The following is a 27,921-nucleotide window of genomic DNA, read 5'->3' as shown; positions in this document are numbered from 1 at the left end:
CATCTCTCCTGCTGCCTGGTGCAGAGCAATCCATCTCAGCAAAACCACCGTTATGCTACTTTTTTTCCCTCAATAAACTTATCCTGTCTAGTCCTAGCACATAAAGTAATTCCTGGGTAGCCTGACCTTTTTCCAGAAAAACTATAGTTACCTCTTTGGCAGTCAGTGATTTGGATGACTGGGCACTTGAAGGACACAGAAAAGTCCATAGGGCCAGAGTTGAGCTTGATCTATGATTTACATTTATAATCAAGTTTGCCTGATCTCCTAACACTTTTGGTAAAAGCAAAGGGGGAAAGATGGCAGCGAACTGAGATCTGTGCTCTTCTTGTAAGTACATGAGAGTGGGGGAATTGAATCCTCCTAAGGCACTTCTTCCTGACTGATGCTTATGCCTGCTGTTTCTCTTAACTCCGTCCTCACCTTCCACCTACCACCAAGTCTCAAAGGCCTTGTTTGCTTTGTGGCCTCCCACGCTAAGACAAATAGCCTATTTTGGGAGAAGTATTTATGCAAACGCACCTTGCAATTAATAACATTTTTTAAAGGATTTATTAATGGTAAAATAAAGAAAAAGGCAGAAAAATATTAATTATGTGCAAGCTGTGCAGAGCCCATAGGCATTTTGAGGTGGGAAAGGCAGGAGATAACCCTCTGTCAGAGACATTGTAAAAGATGGATGTCCCAGCTGGAATCATGGTGATTCCCAGCAACTGCCTTTGCAGAATACCAGTGTCCTACCAAGGGAGACTGTCTACCTGCATAAAGTCCTCAGGGAAGCCTTGTTTTGCTGATTGCTATGTTCCTTCTCTTCTGATTAGCCCTTTGCTTGCCTACTCCACCCACAACTTCCCCACTTGTTTCTTGAGGAATCTCTACCTCCCCGGCGTCTAGGTGTCTTGTTTCCCTGCAGGTATTGAGACTTCTTCTGGAAGGAAAACAAAAGTGTTCCTTGTTCTCTTCCCACCTGACAGAAAAGGTACCCCAAAGTTACTTCACAGTCACTATCACCATCTTCTACTCATTCTGAGCCAGCTCTGGCTACAATAGGTTTTCTTCACGTGTTCCTGTTTGGGGACAGGGAGACAGAAAGCTCAGTGCAATTGCCCAGGAGTCAGTGACCTGTCTTGGGCCCAGCAGGACCTGGCAGGGACTGGGCTGGGACAATCACCAGGGCTGCAGAACCAGAGAAATATGGAGAGGGAGACAGGGAACCGGGGAAAGATGCTGCAAACCCAGAAGTCCCACTGTTAACGTTTGCAAAAGCAAAAGTTCCACTGTTAGCATCTCTGCCATTTTGCTGGTTAGCCCATGCTTGGATGATGCACTATTAGTACATGTCACTCAAGGCCATTAAAGTTACTTTTTTGGCCAAAAGGGAAAAGGGACACACATCCTGCATGCTGCTCCATGAAAAGCCCTGCAGGTCAATAGCAATGATTCTATTTTTGTTATTGTTACGTTATTCTTTAATGTAATTGTTATTAGTAATAGCATTCCTATTCCACAAAATTAAATGCCAAAACATCACAAACCAGGCCATCGGACTGGTTCATAATTACATTTTTCAAATGAACGAGTCCTGAACTCAAACACCAATAAGCCAATGTAGATTGTGCACATGAACCAGGCTTTTCTGAGCGCTTTTGGGCATCTAACAATGCTTCCATTAGGAAGCAAAATGCAGCTTACTGAAGCTGAGTCTGCTCTAGCTTCCTGCTGGATTTCATTTCCAGATATCCAAAACCACTGAAATAGCATGCAAAAATTGTTAACTGAAGGAAAAAAGATTATTATCAATATGGTGTTTAACTACTTTTTTTATCTCAGGATAGGAAGGATTTCCTCTCACCTAATTCTCATGACCTAAATGTGTCATATTTTCAGTTAGGTGTGTATTCGCCCTCTGTCACAACTGGAAAGTAATTGTGCCTAAACAACTCATGGCATTGGAGGATGAGCACATGGGCCTGTCTCCCTGTATTCATAAAAATGAAGCAGAGAGACTTACCTTATCCTAGAAGTCTAATTTGTAAAATTACTAAAATTAGATTAGATAAGCTGGTTTGGATGTCAGAGAAATACAAAGTAGAGCTTATTTAGAGAGGACAGGTCTTTTCACGTTATCTGTTATCCACCACACATCCTGCTTTTCTAATGAAGTAGCAAAATTTCAAGCTTCCTATCAAACACTCAGAAATTCAAGCACTGGCATTTTGGACAGTAGGGTTCAGCTACAGAATTTAAAAATATATTTATATCCCCTCATTTCATTATCTTGCTCATCTGATATACAGCACTGTCAACAGTAACTTACCTCTTCTCCTGCTGGGAAAAGATAAATGTAACAGTTCCTGCTGTCTGGTGGAGCTTGGTAAAGACATCAACTTCAGTTCCATGGTACTAAGCATGCACTAACAGCACTGCCTTGCAAAGGCTGATAATAACTAAAAGGAGTAGACTTTTCACTTTTACTTTAATATGCAAACAGCTGTTGCAGTCTCAAAGAGGAAGTAGAAAATGAAGAGGTTGTCTGGGAGGGGAATTATTTGTGTGGTGATATGAAACTGCATTTGTGTGTTGAGGAGAGTCAGTGCTTTTTCTACAAATGGCCCTAATATTTCCAAAGTCATTCTCACACTCTGGGAATAATTCACACCTTCAGTGACAGCCGGACTGTGGCCTCAAAAAGCACGTTGGGAAGCAGGAGGGGATGTTCAAGTTCACATAGCATCCTTGAAGAATCAAACGGCAAGAATCAGTATCAGAATATGCAAGCTCTGCAATGAATTAGGGAAATCACTTTATAGTAACTATTTTACTTAACTGAAGTCTGCCAACTCCATTATGGTTATGAGATGCATTTCTCTATCCTACTGTATAGGGCAGCTTGCTGAGATGCATGAAACACAACTTTACATTAACTAGATAGAATACTGCCAGCAGTGAAGTCCTGAGCTGAGGGCTGCATTCACATCCTTAGGGCTGCACAACAGACTCATTTATTTTAAACTGAAAAATAAAACCTGGTCCAATGAGATTCCAGGTCTCCACTGTCTCTTCTTTGTAGGATGACATGGGTGTAGACACTATTCTGTACCCAAATCTTAAGACACCTGATTTTCCCAGAAAAAACACAAGTAGTGCTAACACTACTTATTGACAAGTCAAAGAGAGCAGGAAAAAACACAAGAAAAACAAAACGTATTTTATTAAAAAAATATAATTGTGAATAGCATTGTAATAAATATTCTTCATCGGTGTATGACCCAAACAAAAGCTACACACCTAGCAAAATGTAACAAAGCAACAGCTTAAGAAATGGGAGCATATTCCCTCAGCATTTCATAAGTAATTACATGAGGATGTATTTCATGTCCTAGAAGTGAGAAGGTTCTCTTTCTTCTATTCCCAAGATGAACAAAAAGGCAGTCCAAATCAAGAGCTGTTCTTCCTGAATGTCTGAAGAGTTGCATTATCCCCAAATGGTAAATCAGAAGAGTAATGAGCAGTAACCAAGTAGTGCTAGCTATCACAAGGAAATGAAATCCCCAAAACACTTTTCAGAGAAAGAGATTGAGAAGCTCATTATCTAATAATTTCCAAACCATAGTTGCCAAGAGGGTTACAGCATCTATTTCAGGCTTAGCTGTGTGTATCTGGTATTTTAAGATCTACAATAAGGACAGAAAATGCCCTGTCTGTTATGGCATCTTGTCTTGTTGCACCCTTATCTTTTATGAGGATCAAAGTATTGAAAAAATTCTTCAAAAGCTGGAAAACAAAATCTCTGCAGGGAACCGAGAGCTCAGGTGAGGAAAAAGAAAAAAAAGGCCCAGAAGATGGCCTATTCAAGAACTAGGTATGAAATTCATGATGGTCATAGACCTAAAGTGCTTTACCTTAAAGATATTTTTAATGAAATGTGTCTTTGAAAGTGCATAAACTTGAGAAAGCAGGAACCTAGATATTTAAATAAATACCTCCACACCTAGTCACATATACAGAAGCCTGAATCCAAGGACTTTTTATGCTATAATGATTCTATTAACTTCATTGCAGTTTTTCCTCAATTACAACAACATGTAAGAAGATTGCCATCACAGAATAAACACAAAAAATTAATATCCCCCTTAACAGACAGAACACAGAACATCTGAGCCATCAAACTTTCACCACAGAGGAAAAAAGGTTCCCCTGCTTTCTCTAGGTCTTCTCAATTTGCATATCTGTAAAAGGAAGAATTATATTAAAAAATTATCAAATTACAAAATTATGAAGTCACAGAACACTTCATGGCTTCAGGACTCTTTCCTAGAGTTTGGAGGTACCAAAAATAATTTCCTTCACTGTCAAAATTAAAGATCTAAAATGAAATGAATTAAAAGGTCAAACAGAAAAAGATGATCATGGGAGGAAATAAAGTGGTAGTTCAAACACACTGGTGGGAAGCGCTTTTTAGGAAATAAAGTGAAATTGCTGTGGCTTAGGTCCCCCATTCTTTTAAATTCTTCTTTTAAAGTCTTTCAAATACTTTCAGTGCTGTATCTGTCGGTGTCCCTAGCAGCATATCTCCAGGCCCTAACTCTCTGACTTGGAGATCTATACCTGCAGGACCAGCAGGCTTACCTTTGTTTATGTTTACACCAGTAAAGTGTATCAGGGAGGGATTCGGGATGTAATTAATATAAGCGCTTTAGAAGTCAGCAAGAACGTGAAAGAAAAACCTCAATAACTTCACCTTTTTGTTCGATACCACAGTATGTTTCAGAGATTTCAGAGATTTGGTCATTTATTTTCTTGCTTTGCTGAGACAGAATCTCACGGCTTGAGACTTGCTTGAGTGGCCATAATGGGTTAAGGTCTCCCTAGCCATTGCCATCACCACTCCTTCAGTTGTGCTGGCACAACTGTTTCTGTAGCAACAGTGTGAGCTACAGAAAAGACTAATTTGGGTTGTTATATATCTCCACATCACATTTTCCACTTTTCTTTTTATTTTTAAACCAGATTAATTATTTGATATAACTCCCACTACACAATGAGTTATGATGGTGAGTTTTTAAGACAGAGAATGGGAGGCTGTACTTCTCTTGAAGGCTCTGTCTGTTGAAACAAGGGACTAAATAAACCAGCCATGAATGAAGGCTCTGATGACCATGGATGATTTATGCTGTGTGCAATTTGCTATATTTTTCCCTTTATCATTTATACTTACATTTCAGCTCTTCATCTTCAAAAGAAGCATCTCTGTAGTCATGTGTATCCTTATCTTTTGACAGCTCTTTAAATAAATGACGTACACACAGATAACAGTCAGTATAGCTTAAACTTTTCATATAGTGATAAATCTTTGTTAAAAGCTGCTATCTCAGACTGTCCAGGAACTATGTGACTTAAATGAAGATCGGGAGAAGAGATTAATACCAAATGTGTGCATTGTGGGCAAGTATTCTCAAGAGAGGTTTTCTTAGGAAAAACCCCAACTGCCAGTATGGGCTTTCACACAGCAGTTTAATTTAATAAGTGGTCTCCAAATAAAACCATACAACAAATGAAAAAATACAACCATGAGACATCATGAGAGGAGGCTAAATGATTTTAATGTCTTCTCTCCCACTGTAGATATTAACTGTCTCCACTCTTCCCTCCATTTCTCACTGTCATGGTGGTACTGGCCATTCACTGAGCTTAGCTCATAGCAAATATATCAATATCTCAACAGGAGGAAAAAGAAACTGTTAGGGAAGCTAAAACTTTTTCCTGTGTTTCTCTCAACAGGGCCAAACCCTCTGTCCTCAGTGTTGTGACAAAGACCCTCAAATGCACACTATAGTACTGGAGAAACACAGGATCATGCCAACATGGCTCAAATTGCAGCATAGGGTCTGCACACCAGGATGTGCTGCCATCCTGAGGTATATGTTCCAGGGAGCATGTCCCATCCTATCACAGACTTTCCAAAACACAGCACACCAGTCTATCCTTTTCTTGTGCATATCAGGACTGCATCTGCTCCTGGGACAAGTATGCTTGAAAGAAAAACAAGTATGTTTTTCTTTCAAGATGTTGACATAGTAATGAAAAGTCACTCTTCAACTGTAATTTATAGTTGTTACATAAATGAGAAGTAGAAAGCAAAATGAAAGTTGAATGTAAAGCCGCATTTGATTGTCACCATTACAAAGCAAATTCTCAAGCAATTATTTCCACAAGAATCACACTGAGCTAGATTTATGCCAAATGTACATACTTGCTGTTGATGAACTAGCCACAGGTGTTCTGTTGTCCTTATTTGCTCTAGCTGAAATAAAATAAGAGAGAAAAATCAAAAAGAAAACAAAATACTTACTTTAGATCTAATGGGGGCTTAAGCACACTGGTGGAAGGGCACACAGCATAGTGTAATCATTGGTTCTCAAAACACTCAATTTCTTCAAAGACTTTAAAATATATTCCTCAGTGCCCCCAGTCTGTCAGTTTCCTTTCCAATTTCCTTTCCTCATTCCTCAGCCAGAACTCCATTAATACCATAGACTAAGATCACTGAAAAATACTTGTTCAAATGGTTTTCCATTGTACACTTTCACCCAGAATTTGAAGATATTGGGCAACAGGGAACAAGAAGGCAATCACCTTAGTGCTTTCTGAGGGGAAAAAAGCCCATATTCCAGAGAGGTTCTGTTCTGAAAGAATCACTTGTCTGGTCATCTAGGACAGCTTGGGTTTTAAAAGAAAAACATGTTGCTACTACTTTAGCTTCTGAATCAACTTGTAGTTTATGACACACACATATATATAACATAATCATGATAATCACATACATAATGACATGTATATACATTATCATGTATATGCACAAACAATAAATATTACTCAAGCAACCTAGGAAACTTCTGACCTTCACTGAAATCCCCAGATGGGAATCTTCTGAGAAGTCAAGGATTTTGCTGTCCCTTCTTCCACTTTCATGTTCTGCTCCTATTCTTATCATGTTCTTAGGACAACTATATTCTCATACATGCAGGGTTATCTACAGGCCTTCTGCAGCCTGTTAGCATCACCTGCAAGCCTGTTAAGCTTACAAACACTTCTCCCAGGACATGCTTCCATAGTGCTGATGCAGAAGATGAGTTTGTGACCAAAACACTGAATATCCACATTTAGTTCTATCTTGTGTTTATTTTATGGAACTTGAACATGAACGCTCAGTGTAAAGTTTGCTTATAGATGGTTTTGTGTAATTTCCAGACAGAAATTAGGGCTGTTTCTGGTTTTCACTGTGGAAAAGAGAGCTGCGAGACAGGAAAACCAACAGTTCTGCTATACTGCCTCAGAAAGTGTGGAAGCTTTTGAGGTACCACTTGAAAAGACAGTACAACTAGATTTTGCATTAGTTCCAGCTGAGTTTCATGCTAGCTACACACATTTACCTCTCCTATAAAATTCAAGAGTTTCGAGAGGAGCATTTAGTCAACTATCTTGTTCACGTTTTTGAAGCATTTCTTGTAATAATTTACAGAGTCATGCCAGTATGATATTATAATGCTAAGAGTACTGTATCAGCCTCAATGCCTCTTGCATTTTTCCTCTGCAGACAACTTGACCAAAAAAAAATTTGAAAAGTCATTTGGAAAAAAAGAAGTAGCTATGCATCAGCTAAAAAAATCCACAGATTTGTGATACAGAGGAAGAGTTCTGGCCAAAACCAGAATGTTCAGCAAAAACACTTTCCTTTTGACATTTTAAAGAGTCCTATGGATGTTCTGAGATCTGCATGACTTTATTGTATCTGTTAAAATGAAAAGTAAAAAATACCCCTGAATATAAAATCCTCAAACACACCTACCTTCCCTCCAAGGAAAGGAAAAAAAAAAAAAAGCAAACAACAAAACAAAGAAAAAAATGTAACTACTTCTTTCAGGTTAAGCAACACATTTCAAACATGTTTTCTTTAATTTGGGGGCAAACCATATTCTTTTCATGCTCAGATACCCTAAAAATTACTTCTCCAAGTTTTTTCTTTGGTTAGCTAGCAAGTGAAAACAAATTACTGCCAATGTTTTAGCTCTTCAGCATACTGTGACGCTGAAAATGTCCAATTCAAGTCAGTGAAGTGAACTCAAAAAGCTCAAAACTTAACAAGGAATTGAATCAACTGGTATGAAGCCACAGTGGGAATATTCCCTCCTGTGAAAAAAAAAAATCTTTCAGACTCAAAACCTTGGACATACATAGTCCACCATTTTTATGGTGTTTTAACCAGAATAAAGACATTTGTAGAATTCATAACAATTACATCACTTAAAAAAAACACGTGCTCACAGTTCAGTGAAATTTCTCAGAGAATGCAGGAAAAAAAAACCTAAAAAACCGCCAGTGCCCTATCTGCTCCCAGCATTCTGGTCCCCAATCAAAAGGGAGGACACAGAATAGGAAACTTCCATTTCCAGTAGGTTCATAAGCTGTGCTTTGATGTTTGAATAGATTAGACAATAATCCTCCTGCTCTACACCATTACCTGCAAGAAAAATTAATAGAGATGCGTGGGTAAGTGGTTTGTGAGGGGCTGGCAACCTGTTCCACTGTGCTAATGTGCTAGTATTTAACTAAGTCAGAAAAAGAAAAAGAAAAAAACAATGTGGTAAAAAAATGTAGTGGTTTCAGGATGAAAGATCTAAGGCAGACTTTTATTATCTCATTCCACCTCTGCGAGGATGAATTAACAGAACAGATTGATAATAACCAAGATACACTAAAATAAATAATTTTAATACCTTTTCTTATGTAGAGGATAAATAGAAGCACTGATCCAAAGGAAGCAGTCACAATGAGAATTGCTCCAACAAAGCGTCTGCTCTCAGTCCACAGAACACCATCAGCTGAATCTTTGAGAAAAACAAGTGGGGGAAAGACATTACATAATAGCATAGGCTTCTCCTTTTGCTTTCATTTTCACCAAATTATTTTTGTTATAAGTAATTCAGACACAATAACAGGATTTTAGATTGCGTCTAAGGTGAGGTGCTGATGGTTCACTTCACCACATCTCATTATCCCAATAAAGGAAAAAAAGCTAGAACATATTCATATTTATCTTTGCTTCCTGCATTCCATGGGATAGTGCCTTTGATTCCCGTCACAAATCCTGCTTCTCACCAAGGTACAAAGTGTTACATCTAGCTTAGTTTCCTGTCAGGACTACAGGAAGGAGCTAATTGAGAAAGAGAACAGAGAGTCCCTTTCATCTGGTAAAGCTCTGAATGCAAATGGTAAAGTGGCCTCCCTGAATCCCAGAGGCATTTCTTGTTAAAACCAAACTTGCCCGCTCACCACTTGTTGAAAGGATGACTTGGCTTTCTCACTCTCAGCTGCCTCTTTCCACCCCCTGTCAGTCCCAAAAAGTGTGCCAGCACAGGCATTTTTAAAACTGCATGCTGAACAGGACCAGAGAAATGACCTGACCAAGTAACAATCTCATAAACAGAAATATTTTTGAGTTGGATGAGGTCACCAGTCTGGTTGAAAGCTTGTGCAAGCATATCAGGGTACAATGCAGAAATTAAAAGAGTAAGCAAAAGCAAAAGCAGTAGGGGTGGCACCCAGTTAAAAGGTCTAATGAGAAATTGTATTGGTCCTCTCCATTCATGCATCTTCCTTCAATCCAGATTTTATGAGAAAAAAAATCTGTGTACAATTTCCTAAATTTAAATATGCTCAAAGCAAAGGCTGTAGTGGCAGGAAAAGATCACATTGTTCAAATTTATTTGACAGTTACTATCAGCAACACAGAAGATTCTTGGAAGGTGTGTTTAATTTATATGGCAGGGTTTCATTTCCAGGCTCCAAGCTATATGCTTTTCAAATAATGGAACTTTTTTTAATACTCAGACTCAATTTTCACATAACTGTAGGTCATGCAAAATTGCTATCCTTGAATTCCATCCACACATGCATGATGAACATGTTAGTATGGTAGAAGTGTACTCATAGCAAAACTTAACAACACAGGTATTTCTTTTTAGCCTTTTTAAAATTAGATAGGAAAAAGAAACAAATCATGGCTGATTCAACTGGGACAAAATTACATAGTACCTTGAAGTGTATTACCATAAATAAAATTTAGAAATGTTACCTGCTATGTGTAAAATGGCAGATGTATTTTCTTGTAGCTCTTTATTCCAGAATATACAGTAAAAAATCTCATCAATCCTACTTTTGATTGTAAGGGTACTTGTCACACGATACAGCAGGTCACTTCCAGTTTCATAACTTGTGTTTGCCTTATCAGTCAAATCTTCATATTCTCTGTTTTGCCATATCACTTCAGCTTGTGGGTATCCTTCTGACTGACATGTCAACTTCCATTTGTTTTCTCCTGTGCTCACCACTCCTTGGGTTATAGTTCTATAAGGCGCTAAACAAATGGAAGAAAATGATTACAAGTAGGAAGCTAGAAGAACAGCATATATTAACAAGACACCTTTCTTTATCCCCAGACCCTGGGCCAAGTTTCTGTACATCAGCTTGGATTTTGTAAATAATACTCTGGACAGGAAAAGTAAATATCACTATTGTGTCTCTCCATAGTAACTGGAGGTACAGGATTTATTACAATTTTGGTGCTATTTAGAAAATAGCATTAGCTTTCTGGTCTTTGTCCTGTCTAAATGGTTTTTGCAACACCATTCCTCATATGTCATTGACGGAAATAAAGGACAGAACATGGATTCAACCTAGACAGAAACACAAAGTTATACAGCTGCACAACGGCCATGAGGCGGCTCCTGCCTCTGTAGAGGTTTCTTTAAATGTTAAGCCAGACATGTCTTACTTCAGGGACTCTTCTGAAATCTTTTAACAGTACCAGATAGCACTGAACCTCCTGCAGTAGCACTCTCACCCTTAACTTTCAGGTTGATTGTCTTGTAGTCGGCTCCCCCGTAGCCAATAACACAGCGGTAAAACCCTGCATCTCTGAGCTTCACATCAGTGATCTGAAGGAGAGACCGTCCCAAGTTCAGCTTCTCTTTCAACAATTTTATTCTTCCCCTAAAGTCACTGTGCTGACTTTTAAAGTCTTCCTCTCCTTTGAGAAGTGCATAAACCTGCTTCTTTAACTCATCTTTCTTTTCCCAGCTGACGCTTAAATCTCTAAACTTTAATTTCCCATTCACTGGAAATGTGCATTCCATGGTCACATTGTTCCCGTGTTCCACAGTGTAGAGTGACTGAGGAGCTTCAACTGTGAATAAAGCTGAAAAACAAAATTTGGAGGAAAACTTAATTTTCCAATTATAAGCCTAATCTTCGAAGTCATGTCTTACCATATACATATGACATCTTAAGGACCAAAAGTATCTGCCCTATTCAGAAAAGTTAAACATTTTTGCATGCACTTGCAAACACCTATTTATAGGTATTTATGATATTTAAACCTGCAAACACCTGCTTTGTGCACACACGCAGCGTGATGCTGTACTAAAAACAGGTGAATGTGTGTGCGCAGCCCCTCAGCTGTTGCTTTCAGAACACTGCCATGGTAACGGGCAATTGTTAGTGCCTCAGATGGGAGTGTTCTGTTTATATAAATGTCGATTGTTTTTACACACAATGTTAAGGAATACATGGCAATTCCCAGGTTTGACAGTGCCAATAAGACTTTTTTTTTAATGCAAACGGTACCTTGTCTGAAACGGTGTCTATGCTGAAACACTGACAGGGATTTCAACCTGTCCCCATATCAAAGCACACATATTAAGAACACATACCTAGTTTAGCATAAAAGGATGCTAAGACCTTTTTATTTAAAACATTAAGGAAAAAACCCCAAATGCTAGCACCTGAAGGAAAACTGAGGAATTAACATTTCTGTGCTTATACATGGAAAGGAAACATACTTAAACAGTTCTATTGCTTCTTATGACTCAGCTTCTTACCATTTAGGAAATGCCAGTAGAATAAAAATATATACAAAAGCAAAGGCTTTTCCATGATGTAGATAGAACCTAAAATGAGAAAATAATAGACAAATATAAATATCTGCTTATTTTCTAACTTGCATTGTAAAATACACTTTGTAGTCACTCCACACAAAGAACTGGACAAAAGGCACTGAATTCCACTCAAACATGACAAAATTGCACCTTTAACTACAGTAGATGATCCGGCAGAAAACCTCCTGCATGGGTCCAGGAAGAACATGTAATTTTATTTGCTTTAAACATTTGTCCTTGGTTATGGCAAAATATATGCTTTATCACTATCTGTCAATTAGTAAATAAATACTTACAAATACCCAGTTGTTCCCCTAAACTGTAGCAGGGACCGTTGCTCCCACTAGGAGGAGAATGGAGGGGTTTTCTATACACATTCAGTGGAAGAAATAGAACTTAGTCCTTCCCTACCTGTTTGCCTTACTTTAACATACTGTGAACATACCCTGTTTTATAACCCCTGGTCTCACAGTACTTACAATGGGCCTCGTGAAGTTACATATATTGTGAGCAGAATTCATCTGGTAATTAATCACTTAACGAGTATTTACACAATAGTGCCTTTGCAAAACAGTGACAAAAACAGCCAGCCTACAATTAAAATGTATTTTCTTGAATTTCTGGTGCTTTACCTCTGAACATGTAAATTATTTCCATTTTCTGTCAGAAGTTTTTCCCCTCTTTATTGACATAGCTTTTATACTCCTACACAACACTTTAACATTAGAAAACACTGATTAATGTAAACTCATACACTTAACTTTCACACACCCACTGCACTTGCTAACTGTGTATTTTAAGTCAGAGCAATACTAGTATCAAACACTGCCACCATTTTTCAAATTACTCTCAAGAAAAATTCAAACTCATTGTAATGGAAGTCTTTTTGTGAATACAGAGAACTGTAGAATTTTACCTAAATAAAGTCCTCATTTTGGATACCCAAACAGCCACAAAAATAAGGAAAGATTGCCCTTCAACTGTTTTCTAGTGGTAGTTTCAGCATTTGCGTAAGAAATGAGGCAACTGTAATACCCGTCATGCTTCCTAACTGATGGAACTCTATCTGGACTGCGACTCATACCATTTTTGGTAAGATGTTTTGTCTTTCTTTCTCCAGTTGTCAACTTTAAGATGATAATAAAGTAACAATATTGTCCTGAATCATAAGACACATGGCCCTTTACAGTGTTGTGGCTTAAGGGAATTAGACTCCTCATAAGAATTTGATTCAAGCTACTTTTTTCCTCAGATTGCTGCTGCCTGATCCCGATAGCAGGTTTGCAGAAGGCAACACAGATGGAGCTGAGAAAGGGAGTCAATCTAATACATTGTTAGGCAGACATAAGCAATTACGAAAGGATGTTCTGCTAACAGCAACAGGAAAATACAAATAAGATCCTCAGGATGAAAGAGCTGTTTCATTGATAAGTAAATCCCAGGCTTCTTAATGTGATTAGGCACCCAATTCATTCCTTAGCCACAAGTGTTGTTCTTAAAAGCACTAGCAAACTGCTGCCTAATCCTGTGGGTAACTAAGAGTTTCTGGTGGTGTGCACGCATGAGAGTGCCTCATGATGCCACTGATGCCATCATGATGCCACTGCCTGAGTAACAAGCAGTCCAGAGCACCAACTAAGCTCCAGAGTAAAGCTTCTCAAACAAGATAGAGGCATACCAATCTCACAAGTGTGCTCTGATCACGCTTACTCTAGAGGCAAGCCTGCAGAAGAGCAAGCCACTGAGACTGATGGGTACAGTTATGCACCTCTCCGCGCTCCCCCTGCCAGAATGACCAGAGTTGTAAAACACTCAACCCCAAAATACCTTCTACTTTTTTTAAAGTAGAGGCTGTAGCTGAGAGACTGCTCAGAACAAATAGCATGTGCACTACAATCATGGAAAGATACACATACCCATGCATGCAAACCATACCCACTGTTTTGTCAGGAAATCTGAATGTTGGTATGAACTCCAGGAGAGGTGTTCTGATTAACTCCTGGAAGATGGATGACAGCAAGTAAGCTTTTACGATTCTAAGACCCATGCTTGTATGCTGCAATTGCTGAACTTTAATTTGCATGCTTTCCTCCACTGTAGATGAAAACAAGCATTACCACACACAAAAGAAGTATGACTATTACTTACAAAATTCCTCCAGACTGAGAAAGTCTGCTGCTGTAATCAATTTTTCGCTTTCAGAGACAAAAAAATAGGTCCAGGTCAAATCCAGATGCGAATGAAAAAACCGTCTGCAATAACCATTACAGACCCTTCTCCTGTTTCACCCTGAGCAGAAGGATCCCCTGGCTGGATTGGTTGAAGCAGCTTGAGACCTAGATGACAAACAAAGATCTTTACCAAAGCTGCGATCTTCTCACAACTTTTCTTACAGAACCTACCACAATGCCCCTTCTCTCCTCCTGCCAGTTTCTGACATCTATGGCAAACACAGTTTTATAAAAGCAAAAAGATATTCACTGTGCAAAATGCTCTTCAGTATTGCTGCTGTATGCTTCCCTCACAATCAAATTAAGAAAACAGGAAAACCAGAACTATTTGCCCAAGACTTCTTGTGACAGAACTTAAATGTTGATGTAACTCCACCTACTTCTTTAGGAAACTTCCCCATTACTGGAAAATTCCCCACTAGGGAAAATTCTCTATTGCTAACAGTGGTTCACTGTAACCAGACAGAAGTGTTGGGAAAATTAGTACATAAAATGCCATATTTTAAGAAACATGTCATCTGATCAAAGCTATATGTGAGCAACAGTCCTTGGAACACCACTAGCAAGAAGTCATCCATCTACGCAAACTCAAGGTCCCTACAGTTTTAATCTCAAGCGGTGCCAAAGAGCTGCTAACAATGACTGAAATTGCTACACAACTTACTCATGTCTGCAAAGGTCATAAGTAGGAATAACAGGAATAAGTAGGAATAACCTACTCGCCACTGGTACGAACAGATATTCTCTCCCCAAGATTTGAGCACAATGAAGGCCCCTTGCCTTACCACTGTGTAGAGCAAGAAGAGTTGTTAAGCCTACGCATTAGCTTAGCAAAAAATAAAGAGCACTGTCTTTTTCTTTTTCTTGATCCTAGAAGTCATTCAAGAATACAGAAAAAAACCCCAAGTATTAGGAGCCAAAGGATATACTTACATTAACTTGCGGACCGTAGTGGGATAACCTGGTCAACAGCACAAAATACAACTTTAGACATACGTTTCAGTGTAAGTCCACCCACTTATGCTGTCTTTCCATATCTCAAAAAAGGGTTGAGATTCTCAGAAGGGTTCCAATACTGTGATATGACCACTTAAAAGTTTTCAGGAACTATTTTCTTCTTTCCACTTGACAGCCCACTCACAGTATCTGTCATGGAAGCAAAAACACATAATACACAAAGCTGGTAAGAGTTAACCTTTTTACTTGACATGTGGGAGGAACACAGAGACAGTGGTATATGAAATAGCTCAATGTAACATTTAGGTTCTAACAACCTGAAACTACCTCAGGAGGTTGAGGGGGTGGATTTCCGCAATAGGTGAGACAGATTAAGGTTAATTTCCACTGATTTCTGCTGTGCTTAAAACAGGTTTAATATTTTCTCAGAAAAAAAGAGCAACAAAAAGAAATTGAAACAAATTTGTAAAATAGTGACTGCGAGACCACAGAAGCCATTGATGTAGCTAGCTTTCAATGTCATGAATTTAGTTTCTTCTTCCTCATTGCTTGCCTTGAGGTCACAGGGTTGCTTTTTCCATGTAAGTATTAGGAGCAAATAAAAGACCAGGACAGGGGGTTTTGGGTTTGGGGGGTTTTTTGTTTGTTTGTTTCTTTGTATATACACACACATCTACATATACACACACAAGTTTTACAGCATAGTTATACACTGCGGCTGGTGGGTTTTTGTTTGTTTGTTTGACCTCTGTTCTGCAACAGATTTTCCAGACAAATATCTCAGTCTTGCCTGTCACTGGGTACTCCTAAGCAAAACATATGACCGGGGCAGCCTTCCGGGAGAAAGCACCCGGGAAAGCTCCGACAGCTGCCCGTACCGTGGACACATGCCTGTGCCATGGACGCGTCAGGGCAGGAGGAGGTCCGTGCAGAGCCAACCCGGGGAACCTGCTGCCGGCGGCCCCGCGCCCCCGGCCGGGCTGAGTGCCGGGACCAGCCGCCTCCCCCTCCGCGGGAGAAACAGCCATTCCCGCCCTCCCGCCCAGGCAGCGGACCCGGGGCTGGTGGGCCCCCCCTACCGGCCCCCCCTACCTGGCGGAGCCTCGAGGCGCTGCGGGCCGCCTCGCCCGGCGGCTGCTCCCGGCGGCGGCTGCTGGGGCTCTGCGGAGCGGCGGCCGTCCCACCTGAGCCCGCCCCGCCCCGCCCCGCCCCAGCCCGCCCGGACCCGGAGCCATAGACCCCGGCCCGGGCCTTCCCCGCCCGCCTCCGCTGCGGGTTCGTCGGCAGAGGCTGCGCCGGGAAATCCTCCCGGCTGCGGCCCTCCGCGGAAAGCTGGCCCGAAAAGCCCCGGAGCCGAGCTCCCCGCCGCGCGTTTCCCAAAGCTGCACCCGGAGCGGGCCAGGGACCCCTCCCGGGCGACCTTCCCGTTCCTGAAAGCCATGGGCTCTCAGGAAACAAAACCGAAAGCGGGTGCCAGCGCCGCTCTCCGTTGCTTTCCGTGGCAGGAGAAGGTGTACGGGGGGAGTGGCACGGCGCTCAGGCAGCGTGGCTGCTTGCTTTTATTTTTTTTTTTTCTTTTCTAACAGGAAACACTGTTTCATGGTGAAATCATATCCTTCACGCCCCAAACGGATGGCTTGCATGGTGAACTCTACTTAGCTGAAGGAAGGCTGGCGTCAAAGGACTGGAAATCTGGCTGATTACACAGCATCCGGGATGGCCATAAAGTCCAGGAGCTATGTGCTGCTTCTCCAGAGGCAAAGAAGCAATCCAACTTTATTTAAATAGCTCTGTTCCCTGCCTCTTAAAGATCCTGCTGAGGGATAAAACCCTAATTCAATAACCTGATAAGACAATCTGATAAGATAGTGTGGTATACAGTGTCTTTGCTGTGATAATGTTTCTTACGTTATGAAACATAACCCTAACAAGATCTCTGCCATTACTTTCCCGAAAGAAAGCAACCCCAACGTAAGGAAATTACTCAGTTTGCAGATGATACTGAGCTTTCTCAAGTAGTCCAACATTGGTCCAGTGGCAAGGAGCTCAGTTTTGTGAAATCCTTCCATGGGCAAAAGCGGTAGATGAGCTCCCGTAAAATACTACTCAGGAAATTAATCTACTGAAGAACCAAGGAGCCATTGTGAGAACAGTTTACCAGCAAGTACATTTACAGGGTGGAATATAAAGCAAATTCAAAACTGTAACCCATGGCAGCATGCACGTGGCAGAGATCTGTACTGAAGGAGGGGAAGGACACCCAAACCCCTATGCTCTCTATGCCGTAAGTAGCAGCTACGGCCATCTGTAATACGTAGTTAATGTTTTTATGGGCCATAAGCAGGCAGGTGGTTGAGAACTCACCAGGATCCCTACCTGGAAGCCATGGGGTTTTCTGTTGATACAGCACAGCACTGTGGAAGGTGCTTGACAAAGATCGGTTTCATTCACTGACTTCGGTCCAAATCTTCCAAAATCATATAACATGAGCCCCTCGGAAAGGAGGATGTGGAATGTTAGGTTATATGATAAAAGCTCCTCTGCATCCCCACAGAGAGGCAATGGCAGGTGGGGGAGCCCCAATAACACCCTGTCCCTGCTACTCCCAGGCCCATCACAGGAGATACCAGCCCATCAGCCACCCATCTCCATGAGCACAGAGGAGAACAGAGGCCCCAAGGCAGGTGGGAAGCCAAATAAAGGACTCAGAGGAAGGAATACCCTGCCTGGGCCCCTCCCAGGGCTCTCCCAGGACAGCCTCAGCCCCAGGTCTGAAGCCCACCTGAATGAGCCAACACCACAGCACCTTTCAGCTGCTGCCTGGTTGTGTGCTGTGGGACACATTACAGGTTGCAGAGGAAGAGCATTCTGGCATTGCACAGGGCTTATTATGAGATGCATAGGGGAGGAACCAAAGGTGGGAAAAGGGATAGATCTAAGTGATTTTGGGAGGAACAAGTGTGAGACAATAGAGGGGTAAGTGGATAAAAAGGATCAGCTGCATATAAACAGTTGCTGGTCAAGGCACTCGTCTGGCCATGCCTTGCGCCCCGTTAGTGCAGTCTGTCCTCTCGTTAAATTGCTTTCTGACTCTTTTCATGGGTGAGGGACTCTTTATTCAGGGTGTGCATGTGTGTATATGGGGGGCTCTGAGTGCCAGCAACTGGAGTCATACCAGGGATTGGAGGACCCATGTGTCCATGGTGCAGTGACTAGAGACTGAGTGAGTGGACTTCAGTGCCAGCAATTAGAGTGAGACCTCGGCTGTAGGGCGCCCTGTGCCTGTGGTGGCAGCAGCTGGACTGGTACCATGGGCTAGAGGGCCCTTGTGTCTGGGTGTTGGCAGCTGGGGAGACCTGAGTGACACCAAGTGCCAGCCCCTGGGATGGGACAGGGGATCAAAGGCCCATGTTCTCTGGGTGCAATGCCCGGAGCAAGAGGGTGTGTGAGCGTGAGCAAAGATCCAGCTGGATGAGCCAGTGGTACGTGCGGTGGCCTGGGAGGAAGGGGGTGAGGGTCCCTGAAGGCAAGATCACAGGAGGAGCTGGGACCCTATCGGAGGGACCAAAGGAGTCCCAGACAGCTGCTGGAGAGACCATGGGGTCTGGGGAGTCTCTAGGGGAGAGACCCACTGGGGGTGTGGGGGCGTGTATGTCTCTAAAGGAGGGACCATGAGGGGTTGGTACTGGGGGAGGAGGGGACTTCTGGCCAGATCTAGATGGGCAGGGTGGGGGGAGTTCGGTTTATGGATGTGAGGGAGGTGTCAGTACCAGCAGCTAGAGAGGGGCTGCAGACCTTGTGGGCTCATGTGTCTAGATGCTAGATGAGGAGACTGGGATCCAGGAGCAGCTAGCAGGCAGACTGAATGTCTGAGCACAGCTGCGGGAGGAATCCACCTTGTATGTATGTATATATATTCCCACCAGTGGACCTCTGGCCTGCTCAGCCAGAGAGAGGAACAGGATGAAGTAGTTGATGCTGTTTGTGCGAGTGCTCTGCATGTCTGTCTGTGTCATCTGTGTGGCTGGCTGTGTGTGTATGTATGCATATAATGTAGTGTACACAAGTTCTGTGTGTGTGTGCCTACTGGGAATACATGCTCAGCTCATACTGGTTGAACCTGTGGGCATGGAGCTGCAGCAGCCTCACCTCGCTTGCGCTGTCAGATCTGCCTGATTCCCTGACATGCAGAACGGTTCCTTTCAGCCAGAATCACGGTGCCAACAACTGTTGTTCCCATGCTGTGTGTGCCGGAGACCTTTCAAAACAAAAAGACACAGAACTGCATTTGGAATGCAATAGCTGGAATGCTTTACTGTATTCTGCCGTATGCACTGAATACCATTTATGCACTTACCTGCAAATTTACTACTACCTGCAAAACTACTAGTTGTAATTGAAAATTATATATTATTTTCTGTACAGAAATTCACCTTTCCACCTTTGTTTCTCTTGTTGGCCTACTGACTTAATGATTGACGTCTACCCCAACATTAATACATGCCCTGCTCCGTTATTGGTGTATAGTTTTAGTTGCACTTTATTGCTGAATCTGATGTTAGAGACAAGCCTGAGTTTCTATAATGCATGAGTTACTGAAATTAATTCCATTTTCCATATGGAAATGGAATATGGAAACATTTTCTGTATTGGGAACTAAAAGCAGCTTATGCACAGTACAACTGCATCCTTCATGAGGCTTCTGGAGCACAGGAAAGCAGCTTTGGATAGCCACATTTGGTTTTGCTGCACTTCTCCCCTGTTTTCAAACAAGTACCTCAATGGAACTGTATCAAAAGGTGCATTTACCCTCTGTATACTGAAGGAAGAATACAGATTAGACTAAGCTTAATGACAGGTACACTTAAAGTGTTGTTTATGGCCAAAAGGGAAACAGTTTATTATAAAAATGAGAATTTTTTGCTATCATACTGTGAGAGACTGAAAGAGTTAATGTCTCAAACATTGTGGAGAGATGAGGCACGGTTTGCACGGTGAAGGCAAGTCGGCTAGCATGGGATGGGGAGAGCTCTTCGGAGGAGAGACTAGAAGAGGTATTGTCTTGTGAGACACTGAAGGAGGTACTGTCTCAAACATTGTATCGAGATAAGGTGCAGCAAGTCGGCTAGCACGGGATGAGAAGAGCACGTTGGAGGATGCATAGTTACCATCTATAGCCAGAGGTCACACAGAGTTTTATCTAAGGAATGGGCCTACAACCACCCGAAACTTGGAATGAAACTCCTTGCAACCACACCACCCCCCCTCGCCCCAGCACCTGCAAACTTTTGAGGACCAGAACAACATAAGTCCTCCAGGGGTGTGACCTGAGGCAGGGGTTAGAGTATAAAGAGACACCTTTCCCAGGGAACGGCGCGCGCCCATCACCGGAGGATTGCCACGTCTGTCACCGTCATCGCGGGATCCAAGGGTGGTGATACCTTTCCTTTTCTTTATCTTCCTCTCTTCTCTTTTCCCACTTCTCTTTTCCTCTACTCTTCCACTATATATATATCTGGGCATATGAGTTTTGGATGAATTGTGACGGGTTGCCCAGAAAATAGCTCCATTGCCAAATTGCCTCTGTTTGTTCGCTGAGCTTGCTAGTTCATTAAGTTTGTAGTTTGCTAGTTAATAAAGTTGCTAGCCTGACTGTTCCTCTGAATCACTCTCGTGACTCTACCGGCCTGCGGCTCTGCCGAGCAGAGATCGGCCTTTGTCGGTACACAAATCCCTGGGGAATCAAAAAGATTCACCCATCTCGCAACCCACCGAGTGGGACGAGACACATACCAAGCCTGCATTTGTCTATACTGCATAATTATGTTAGTCATAAAATAATGGTGATACCATGCAAAGATAACAAAAATAAAACAAATTAGCTATAGAAAACTGATCACTTAGGGAAATTGCTGCCAGAGACAAGCCAAATAACACCAAGCTGCAGGTAGGTCAAGAAAAGTTTAGACAGAGAAGGCCTGAAAAACCTCAGCCCTGAGGCCTTGCACACTCAGTACAAAGCTTATGGCCTGCTACTAGGAATGGAGATAAGAGTATCACAGGGCTACATGGTGACAACAGTTCCCTGGACCTACAGGGAGCAGTTGTCATGGTTACGGTGTGTTGTAGCATACCTACCATATATAGGTTGGGTATTGGGCACATTTGGTTTTTAATATGCAGTGTTACCTGTGTAAAATCTTTCTGTGGATCTAAAGACTGCAGGTCAAACAGAAGATCGGTGACTAAAGTTAACACCTGGCTTTACGAAGCTGCCTTCATCACCAGAATGGCTAAAAGGTGTAGCCAACCGATGTCTACTAGACCATGCCTCAGAGCACATCTGGTTCTCTGGAAATCCTTCTAACATCCACAGGGACTGCTGTAAAGGGTAACCAGAGCCCACTGTGATACCAGCAACAGCGTCTGTGACCTCTGCATATACCATAGAGGAGAGGACAGCAACCTCTACAAACTCCATAATGATAATGCAGAAGTGTTAGGGAACCTCTCTAGTGGTACCAAGCATGACCAGCTACTGAAGGGCTCTGTTAGACTAACAAAATATGACAACATGAGGAGGACAGTACAAACAAAAAATGAAATGTTAAACACTTCTCTCTTCTTCAGTTTCTTACAGTGAAGAAAATGCTTTCTAGTAACCACTAAATCAAATCCCACTAGAAAGGATGAAGGGGATCAGATCATGGGAGTGGGTATCACCTGGTTAGGATTTACAGCACTTGTGATGCAAGAATTCTTTTCCAATGGAAAACCAAAATGAGCAAATATGAGCTGAGGAATCGTTATCCCTGGGAATTATTAAGCAGCAGCATATCTCTTTAGTAACTTCTTCACTTTGAAGTCACAGGGTGAAACAAATCTATTCCACATGTTGTTATCCAGTAGGTTCCAGTTGCAGATTTCACCACTTAAATTAACAATGGAATTTGGATTTTTATTTTAAAAAACAGGAATTTGATGAGCAGGAATTGAAATTACCCATCCAGTTTTGTCCTTGCAGTTCAGAAAAGAGGCACACTGGTCACGCGAACTGATGCCAGACATGAAGGCAACCAGTACAACTAATTCAGCTAATATTTGAATAAGCTTTAAATTGTTTAGTAATAAACATGACATTTGTAAATGGCAAATTTACTTATATAGCTAGGTAGTGTACATAAAAATAAAGCTACGAAACAGTCACAAAACCAGGCAAAAGTCACAAACCAGTCTGAGAAATCTCTTTCCAGTAAGAACAACAAACAACTATAAAAACATTCCCAGAATGAAGAGGAAGCTTCTAGTTTAAGATCAACTTTACTAAGCTGTTAAATGCTTTAGTTAACTAAGAGGATTAGATAACACTGGGACTTCCCTTATTGCAAACAAAAAATGCTGTGTCAAAGCTAAAGGTTTATATTTGCTCTGTGGACGTGGTTGGATTTTCAAAGTTCACGTATCTGTATATATTCCCGCACTTCCTTTTTTCAAAAGTTGCATAGTAAGAAGAAAACAAAACCCAAAAATCTTCAAGGATTTAATCATTTTTTGTCATTAACATAAGATAGTGGTAATCTGGATTTTTTGCTGAACACTCATTCCCAAAATAAAAATAAGCAATTGTCACAAGTTAAAGAATTAATTATCATGGGGTTAAAAAAGTCTTAGTCATCCGTGTTTACAGTCAGTACACTTCCAGTGTACTCAGATAAATACACTGTGGTAAAACAGGGAAATTGGTTTGCTAAAGACTATGAAGTTAGGGCATTGATTTTTATCTCTTTCAAACTACTTAAATATTTTGATCCAGCAGCTTTAAAGTTATAAGGTATTAAATAAGCATTTGGTGTTCCATTTTGGAAAATCTTGATAGATTTGGGAATTTAATTTTGTAGATAATCATTCCAGTTCAATTGAGTCAGTCAGGCAGACTGATACAGATGTAACCTCCTTTCCAAATATTAATTCTACAGGCTATCTCTAGCATGATTTACTTCCTTCTTAATCTGGATTATGAAACTGAAGTGGATAATGAATTGTTTTACACACAAATCATTATGGTAAAATTCAAACTGATTCATCCAAGTGCACTACAACTGAAGATAAGAGAAAGAACACTTGCTTTCTTTCAAACATTTCTTCTTGTTGTTATTCTATGTTCCTTTTTCTTTCTTGTCATGTAAAAATCACATTTAACTTACCCTATAAACATCTACATTGGCACAAGTTATAGTTATTTCGATTTTTAGGTTACTTAATTTTTTTGGTTAAGTACCACAACCAAAATTTCTAAGATTTAATTATTTTTGGACCAACTATTTGTGGAGAAAATACATCTTATCATTTAAATCTTTTTAAAAAGATGACAAGAACGAAGGAGACATGACTGCCTGGCTATGGCTGCCAGTTTTGCATGACTACAAAATGTCTTTATGACTGCACTTGGGACTTCTGCAATGGCAGCCATCCCTATAGCTTTCTGGACTAGCGGAACAGTGCCTGCCTTCAGAAATGCCAACGATCCAACAGCACCATGCAATATGTGATGTTGTCTGATTTTTTTCTGTGGACTCCGTATTGAGACCTGACAGATTGGTGGTCAACAGGCCATAGCCTGCAGTACTGGAACAAGGGCCTGTGCCTAAGCCTAGGTTTTATACTGCTGTACTCCACAGGACAACAGTTCCCAGCTGATGACGTGCCAGCACATCATGAATAAGGCACTGTACCGAAGTAGACTTGGCAGCTCTTGTTCTTCATTATGCATTTGAAACACAGTGGTAGCACAACACTGATGGAGGGGTAAGACAGGTATCAATCAACCAAGCAGGACAGAGATTCTGGATTTGATTGTCGCTCTTTAGAGGTGTTTCTGATTTCTCTGTCACAGTCACTCAAATGAAGAGCAGCAATGTGGCTGGGGGCGTGGGAACTGGAACAGGACAGGCAATGTCTTCAAGTATGGTGCCATGAATATTCACAGTATCAGTGAAATCACACTGTTCAGCTCACATCTGCAGCAGCAAGCAGGTATCAGCAAGGAGAGGCAAGAGCTGTAGCCCCTGTTGCAGATGGGCTCCTCCCCAGTGTCTGCAGTCTGGTGTACCTCAAACCTACCTCCCCTCCACATGCATAAACCACAGTGGCTCTTAATGCCCTATGCTAAACTAGCCTCCATTCTCTCTGCTACTTCTTAAATCCTTAATCCTTTCTTCAGAAACTAGCCCCATTTCCCTAGTAATCAGCCACAGTTTCCCCCCGCCCCGTTCTCTGGTTTTGGCTGGGGTAGAGTTAATTTTCTTCACAGTAGCTAGTATGGGGCTACGTTTTGGATTTGTGCTGGAAACAGTGTTGATAACACGGAGATGTTTTAGTTACTGCTGAGCAGTGCTTACACAGAGTCAAGGCCTTTTCTGCTTCCCACCCCACCCCACCAGTGAGAAGGCTGGGGGTGCACAAGGAGTTGGGAGGGGACATGGCTGGGACAGCTGACCCCAACTGACCAAAGCGATATTCCATACTGTATGATGTCATGCTCAGCATATAAAGCTGGGGGAAGAAGAAGGAAGGGGGGGACATGTTCGGAGTGATGGCATTTGTCTTCCCAAGGAACCGTTACATGGGATGGAGCCCTGCTTTCCTGGAGATGGCTGAACACCTGCCTGCCCATGGGAAGGAGTGAATGAATTCCTTGTTTTGCTTCACTGGTGTGCACGGCTTTTGCTTTCCCTATTAAACTGTCTTTATCTCAACCCATGAGTTTTCTGTTTTTCTGTTCCGATTCTCTCCCCCATCCCACCAGGGGGGAGTGAGTGAGCAGCTGTGTGGTGCTTAGTTGCCGGCTGGTGTTAAACCACGACATCTCCATTTTTAAGTTATTGAAGTCTGCTGCCCCACCATGTTAACCCTGCCACAGAAACCAGACCTCTGCAACACAGAGGTCTACCAGAGCTGCAATACAGAGGCCTACTGCACTCTGAAATATCGTTCTGCTCAAGGAAAGAAGACATGTGGACAGACCAAAATGGTTTGCTTGGCTGCAAGGGGCTCGGTGGGTGGGGGTGGATGATATTTTTGGTAACCTGCTTTGAAGGAAAATTACATTCTCTCAAATTTACCAGTGAGAGACCCAACGATCACAATTTTCTCCGATGAAGCCTAATCAAAGAAATACCTGTCACTGGCTGCCAGTGCAGTACTGCCATCTCGCGCGGAGCTAGCGTATAGCAGGAAACTTCTCCCCTGGACCTCTGCTGCACCAGTGGCAGGCAAGACCTCAGAGAGCTGCATGCCACCTTCGTGTTCATCACACAAGCCACTGCTCCAACGAACTTGGAGAATGGATTCTTCTGCTCACGGATGGACAGGTCTGTTATCAGCAGTGCATAATTTCATCCATTAGTTATAATTTTTTCTGTCCTCTGCCTTCTCACTTCTCTAATCCTTTCTTACAGCATTTCTCTCTCCTTCCTTCTCAGTACGCCACCATTTATTAATTTTTTCAGTTCCCTCCCATAATTATGCTAATCTCCATTTTTCATAAACTTTTACACAACCACCCATTACTTGCGTATCTAACACACTTCCATGTATCTTTCCACAAAACCTTACTACCTTCATGGATCACAAGCTATTAGAATTAAGTACACGTAGCCCAATGCATCCTCCAGTTCTTTGCCCAGGATTGTCATTTTGTGAGTCAGCTTCCCTGTTTCCCCTTCCCTTGGCTGTTTCTGTCATTCACTGTATCTTTATGACAGAGACTGTTTTGATTCTAGATACAACCTTATTCTAGATACAACCAATTCTAGATACACAGATTAAGCCCCAGAGAAGTTTGCCAGAACAGGGCTTTTCAATGTTCCTTTCCTATGATTGGCAGCTAGTTATTTTAGATAAACCAAGACTTATGCAAGGATTTTTATTCAAGTGAGCAATGTAATGCCTTCGGTAAAACTATTAACTGTGGGCAAAACCCTTGCTTTCAATGATGTATGCAGAATCTTGGGCCAGATGCCTTCATCCTTGCAAGTGCTTACATCTATAAGCAGTTAAATCAACACTTACTCTATACTGTAAATTGACAGTGAAAGTTTGACATGGACTAGTCTGTCAAACCTCTGGAGCTGAAAATACATCCTATCATGATGTTTTTAAAGTTTGTATCTCCTTACAAACTAAAACTATGTATGGTCAAGATTAAATACTTCAAAAGTCACAGGCATTTTCAAAATATCAGAAAAAAAAAATCCCAGTTCTTGGAAAGACTTGATGTAAAAATGCGAAGCAATTCTCCACAATAGAAAAAAAATTGTTTTTTCCTTACTTTTCTCCTATTTTTGCTGTGCCATTAAAAAAGGGGGAAGGAGGAAAAACGGGAAGATAGCTGTCTTCTCAGACAGTTTTTCCAAAAAAACCCAACCTTTGCAAAAATGTTTGCATTTAGAAAATGAATTTATACTAACAACAAGAATCACTTGCAGGTCAAGACATTAGCAGATGTAAGTATTTGAAAATGACACTCACTACATCTGAATCTTGAACTAGAAAACTCTTTCTGGAAAAAGATGATTAATTCTTGTTATAAGGTGAGATGTCAAATGCCACTATGAGGTGGTGTGTGAGGTGCCGTATATTCTCACAGACTGGTGTTGGAAACTTTAATGAGATATTCTTTAGTGCCAAAAGAATCCTGGGAATCCTATCCAATATTTGTATCACTGTTTAAGAAGCCAACTGACAGAGCATAATTTTCATCTCAACACTCTTTTAATTATGAAAATTTAATTTCTTTGGGTTTCAAAGTCAGCCTTTAATTATGGGTGATGATGCCATGAAAACATTCTGACACATGATGAAAGGCAGAGTAAGACAAGAAGCCCAAGCGTCAAAGGCATTTAATTCCTTTCTTTGCTACTTTATACTTAGTACCTGGTTGCATCATTCCCAAGTTGTGAACCTGCCAGGGCCTGTGTATACGTTTAATGCAGAGAAGAGTTCCTAGAAGTTTCTTGGGACAGTTTCTATAGGAAAAAAAAAAAAAAAGAGGAAAATGACATGCAGCCCGCTGCAGGACTGGCACTTCCCAAGTGCACAGCACCCAAGTGCACAGCCAAGAACTAGCATGAAACCCATCGCTTCTTCACACATTTACCTTCTGAAGTCGCCCGAAACCTGTAACGTCATTTCAATGCCACGATACTCCTCGGTTAAAAAAACACGTGGTACCAGTCCCACTTGAATGGAATCGCATTTTTTCAGACTCCTAGAGGACTTAGGGTGTTTACTTGAAATTAAGTTAAAAAGAAAACAAGGAAAGGCAAAGCGTTCCTGGTTACGACAGAAACCAACAGCCCAGGCACACACGAGCGGTGCCGTTCCCCCACAGACGTTTCAAATGGCGGGCGGCCGCTGCTCTCCCTCAGGGAGCACCCGCGGGCCCCACGGGGCCGCGGAGCACGAGGGCCGCTAACGGCACCGGCCGCACGGGGCCAGCCGGCAGGCGCGGGGCGCGGCGCGGCGGCCACGAGGGGCAGCCCGGCGCCGGCCCTTTAAACCCCGCCCGGCTCCGCCGGCGCTGGCCAATCGCGGGCGCAGGCAGCGCGGGGGCCGCCGGTGACCTGCCGCCGAGCCGGCCGCAGCCGTTGCCCTCTGCTCGTGGCCGATCGGCGCCTTTCCCGGAGGTGAGGCGAGGCGAGGCCGCGCCGGGCCGGGGGGCCTCCGCCGGGAGCGGG

At 42.1% G+C, this 27,921-nt stretch overlaps 2 protein-coding genes across 5 annotated transcripts in view; one reads left to right on the top strand and one right to left on the bottom strand.

Moving 5' to 3' along the window:
- Nucleotides 1–3,234: 3,234 nt before the first annotated feature.
- On the bottom strand, nucleotides 3,235–27,806 carry CD274 (CD274 molecule). Of its 2 annotated transcripts, XM_075526228.1 has the most exons (13): nucleotides 27,342–27,806; nucleotides 27,119–27,210; nucleotides 19,334–19,442; nucleotides 17,561–17,677; nucleotides 15,161–15,373; nucleotides 14,145–14,332; nucleotides 11,940–12,008; nucleotides 10,904–11,257; nucleotides 10,136–10,417; nucleotides 8,778–8,888; nucleotides 6,254–6,304; nucleotides 5,219–5,284; nucleotides 3,235–4,229 (listed from the first exon to the last, which is right to left on the bottom strand). In XM_075526228.1, the coding sequence occupies exons 7-13, from the start codon at nucleotides 11,992–11,994 to the stop codon at nucleotides 4,207–4,209; spliced, it is 942 nt and encodes a 313-aa protein (XP_075382343.1). In that variant the 5' UTR covers nucleotides 11,995–12,008; nucleotides 14,145–14,332; nucleotides 15,161–15,373; nucleotides 17,561–17,677; nucleotides 19,334–19,442; nucleotides 27,119–27,210; nucleotides 27,342–27,806; the 3' UTR covers nucleotides 3,235–4,206. The 2 variants fall into 2 exon arrangements, with proteins under 2 accessions (XP_075382343.1, XP_075382344.1); XM_075526229.1 differs by lacking the exons at nucleotides 17,561–17,677; nucleotides 19,334–19,442; nucleotides 27,119–27,210; nucleotides 27,342–27,806 and adding an exon at nucleotides 16,277–16,413.
- PLGRKT (plasminogen receptor with a C-terminal lysine) overlaps nucleotides 27,721–27,921 on the top strand; it is a 30,225-nt gene continuing 30,024 nt past the window's right edge. The window contains exon 1 of one of the 3 annotated variants that reach the window (XM_075526231.1): nucleotides 27,721–27,875. The gene's annotated coding sequence lies outside the window, so the exon portion shown is untranslated. The remainder of the gene's footprint in view (nucleotides 27,876–27,921) is intronic. The other 2 variants (XR_012778901.1, XM_075526230.1) reach the window with 2 other exon arrangements.

The sequence above is a fragment of the Mycteria americana genome, chromosome Z (genome assembly GCF_035582795.1).
Source record: "Mycteria americana isolate JAX WOST 10 ecotype Jacksonville Zoo and Gardens chromosome Z, USCA_MyAme_1.0, whole genome shotgun sequence".
NCBI lineage: Eukaryota > Metazoa > Chordata > Aves > Ciconiiformes > Ciconiidae > Mycteria > Mycteria americana.
Note: the sequence above shows the minus strand (reverse complement) of the source record. Positions and strands in the feature narration are given on the sequence as shown.

Bases quoted from the DNA above. Each gene is read 5' to 3' on its own strand.
- CD274 (XM_075526228.1), bottom strand. From the start codon at position 11,994: ATGGAAAAGCCTTTGCTTTTGTATATATTTTTATTCTACTGGCATTTC. The intron at 11,258-11,939 runs GTAAGAAGCTGA...TTTGTTTTTCAG, and splicing joins CTACTGGCATTTCCTAAATG to CTTTATTCACAGTTGAAGCT. The intron at 4,230-5,218 runs GTAAGTATAAAT...TTCCTTTTACAG, and splicing joins TGAAGATGAAGAGCTGAAAT to ATATGCAAATTGAGAAGACC.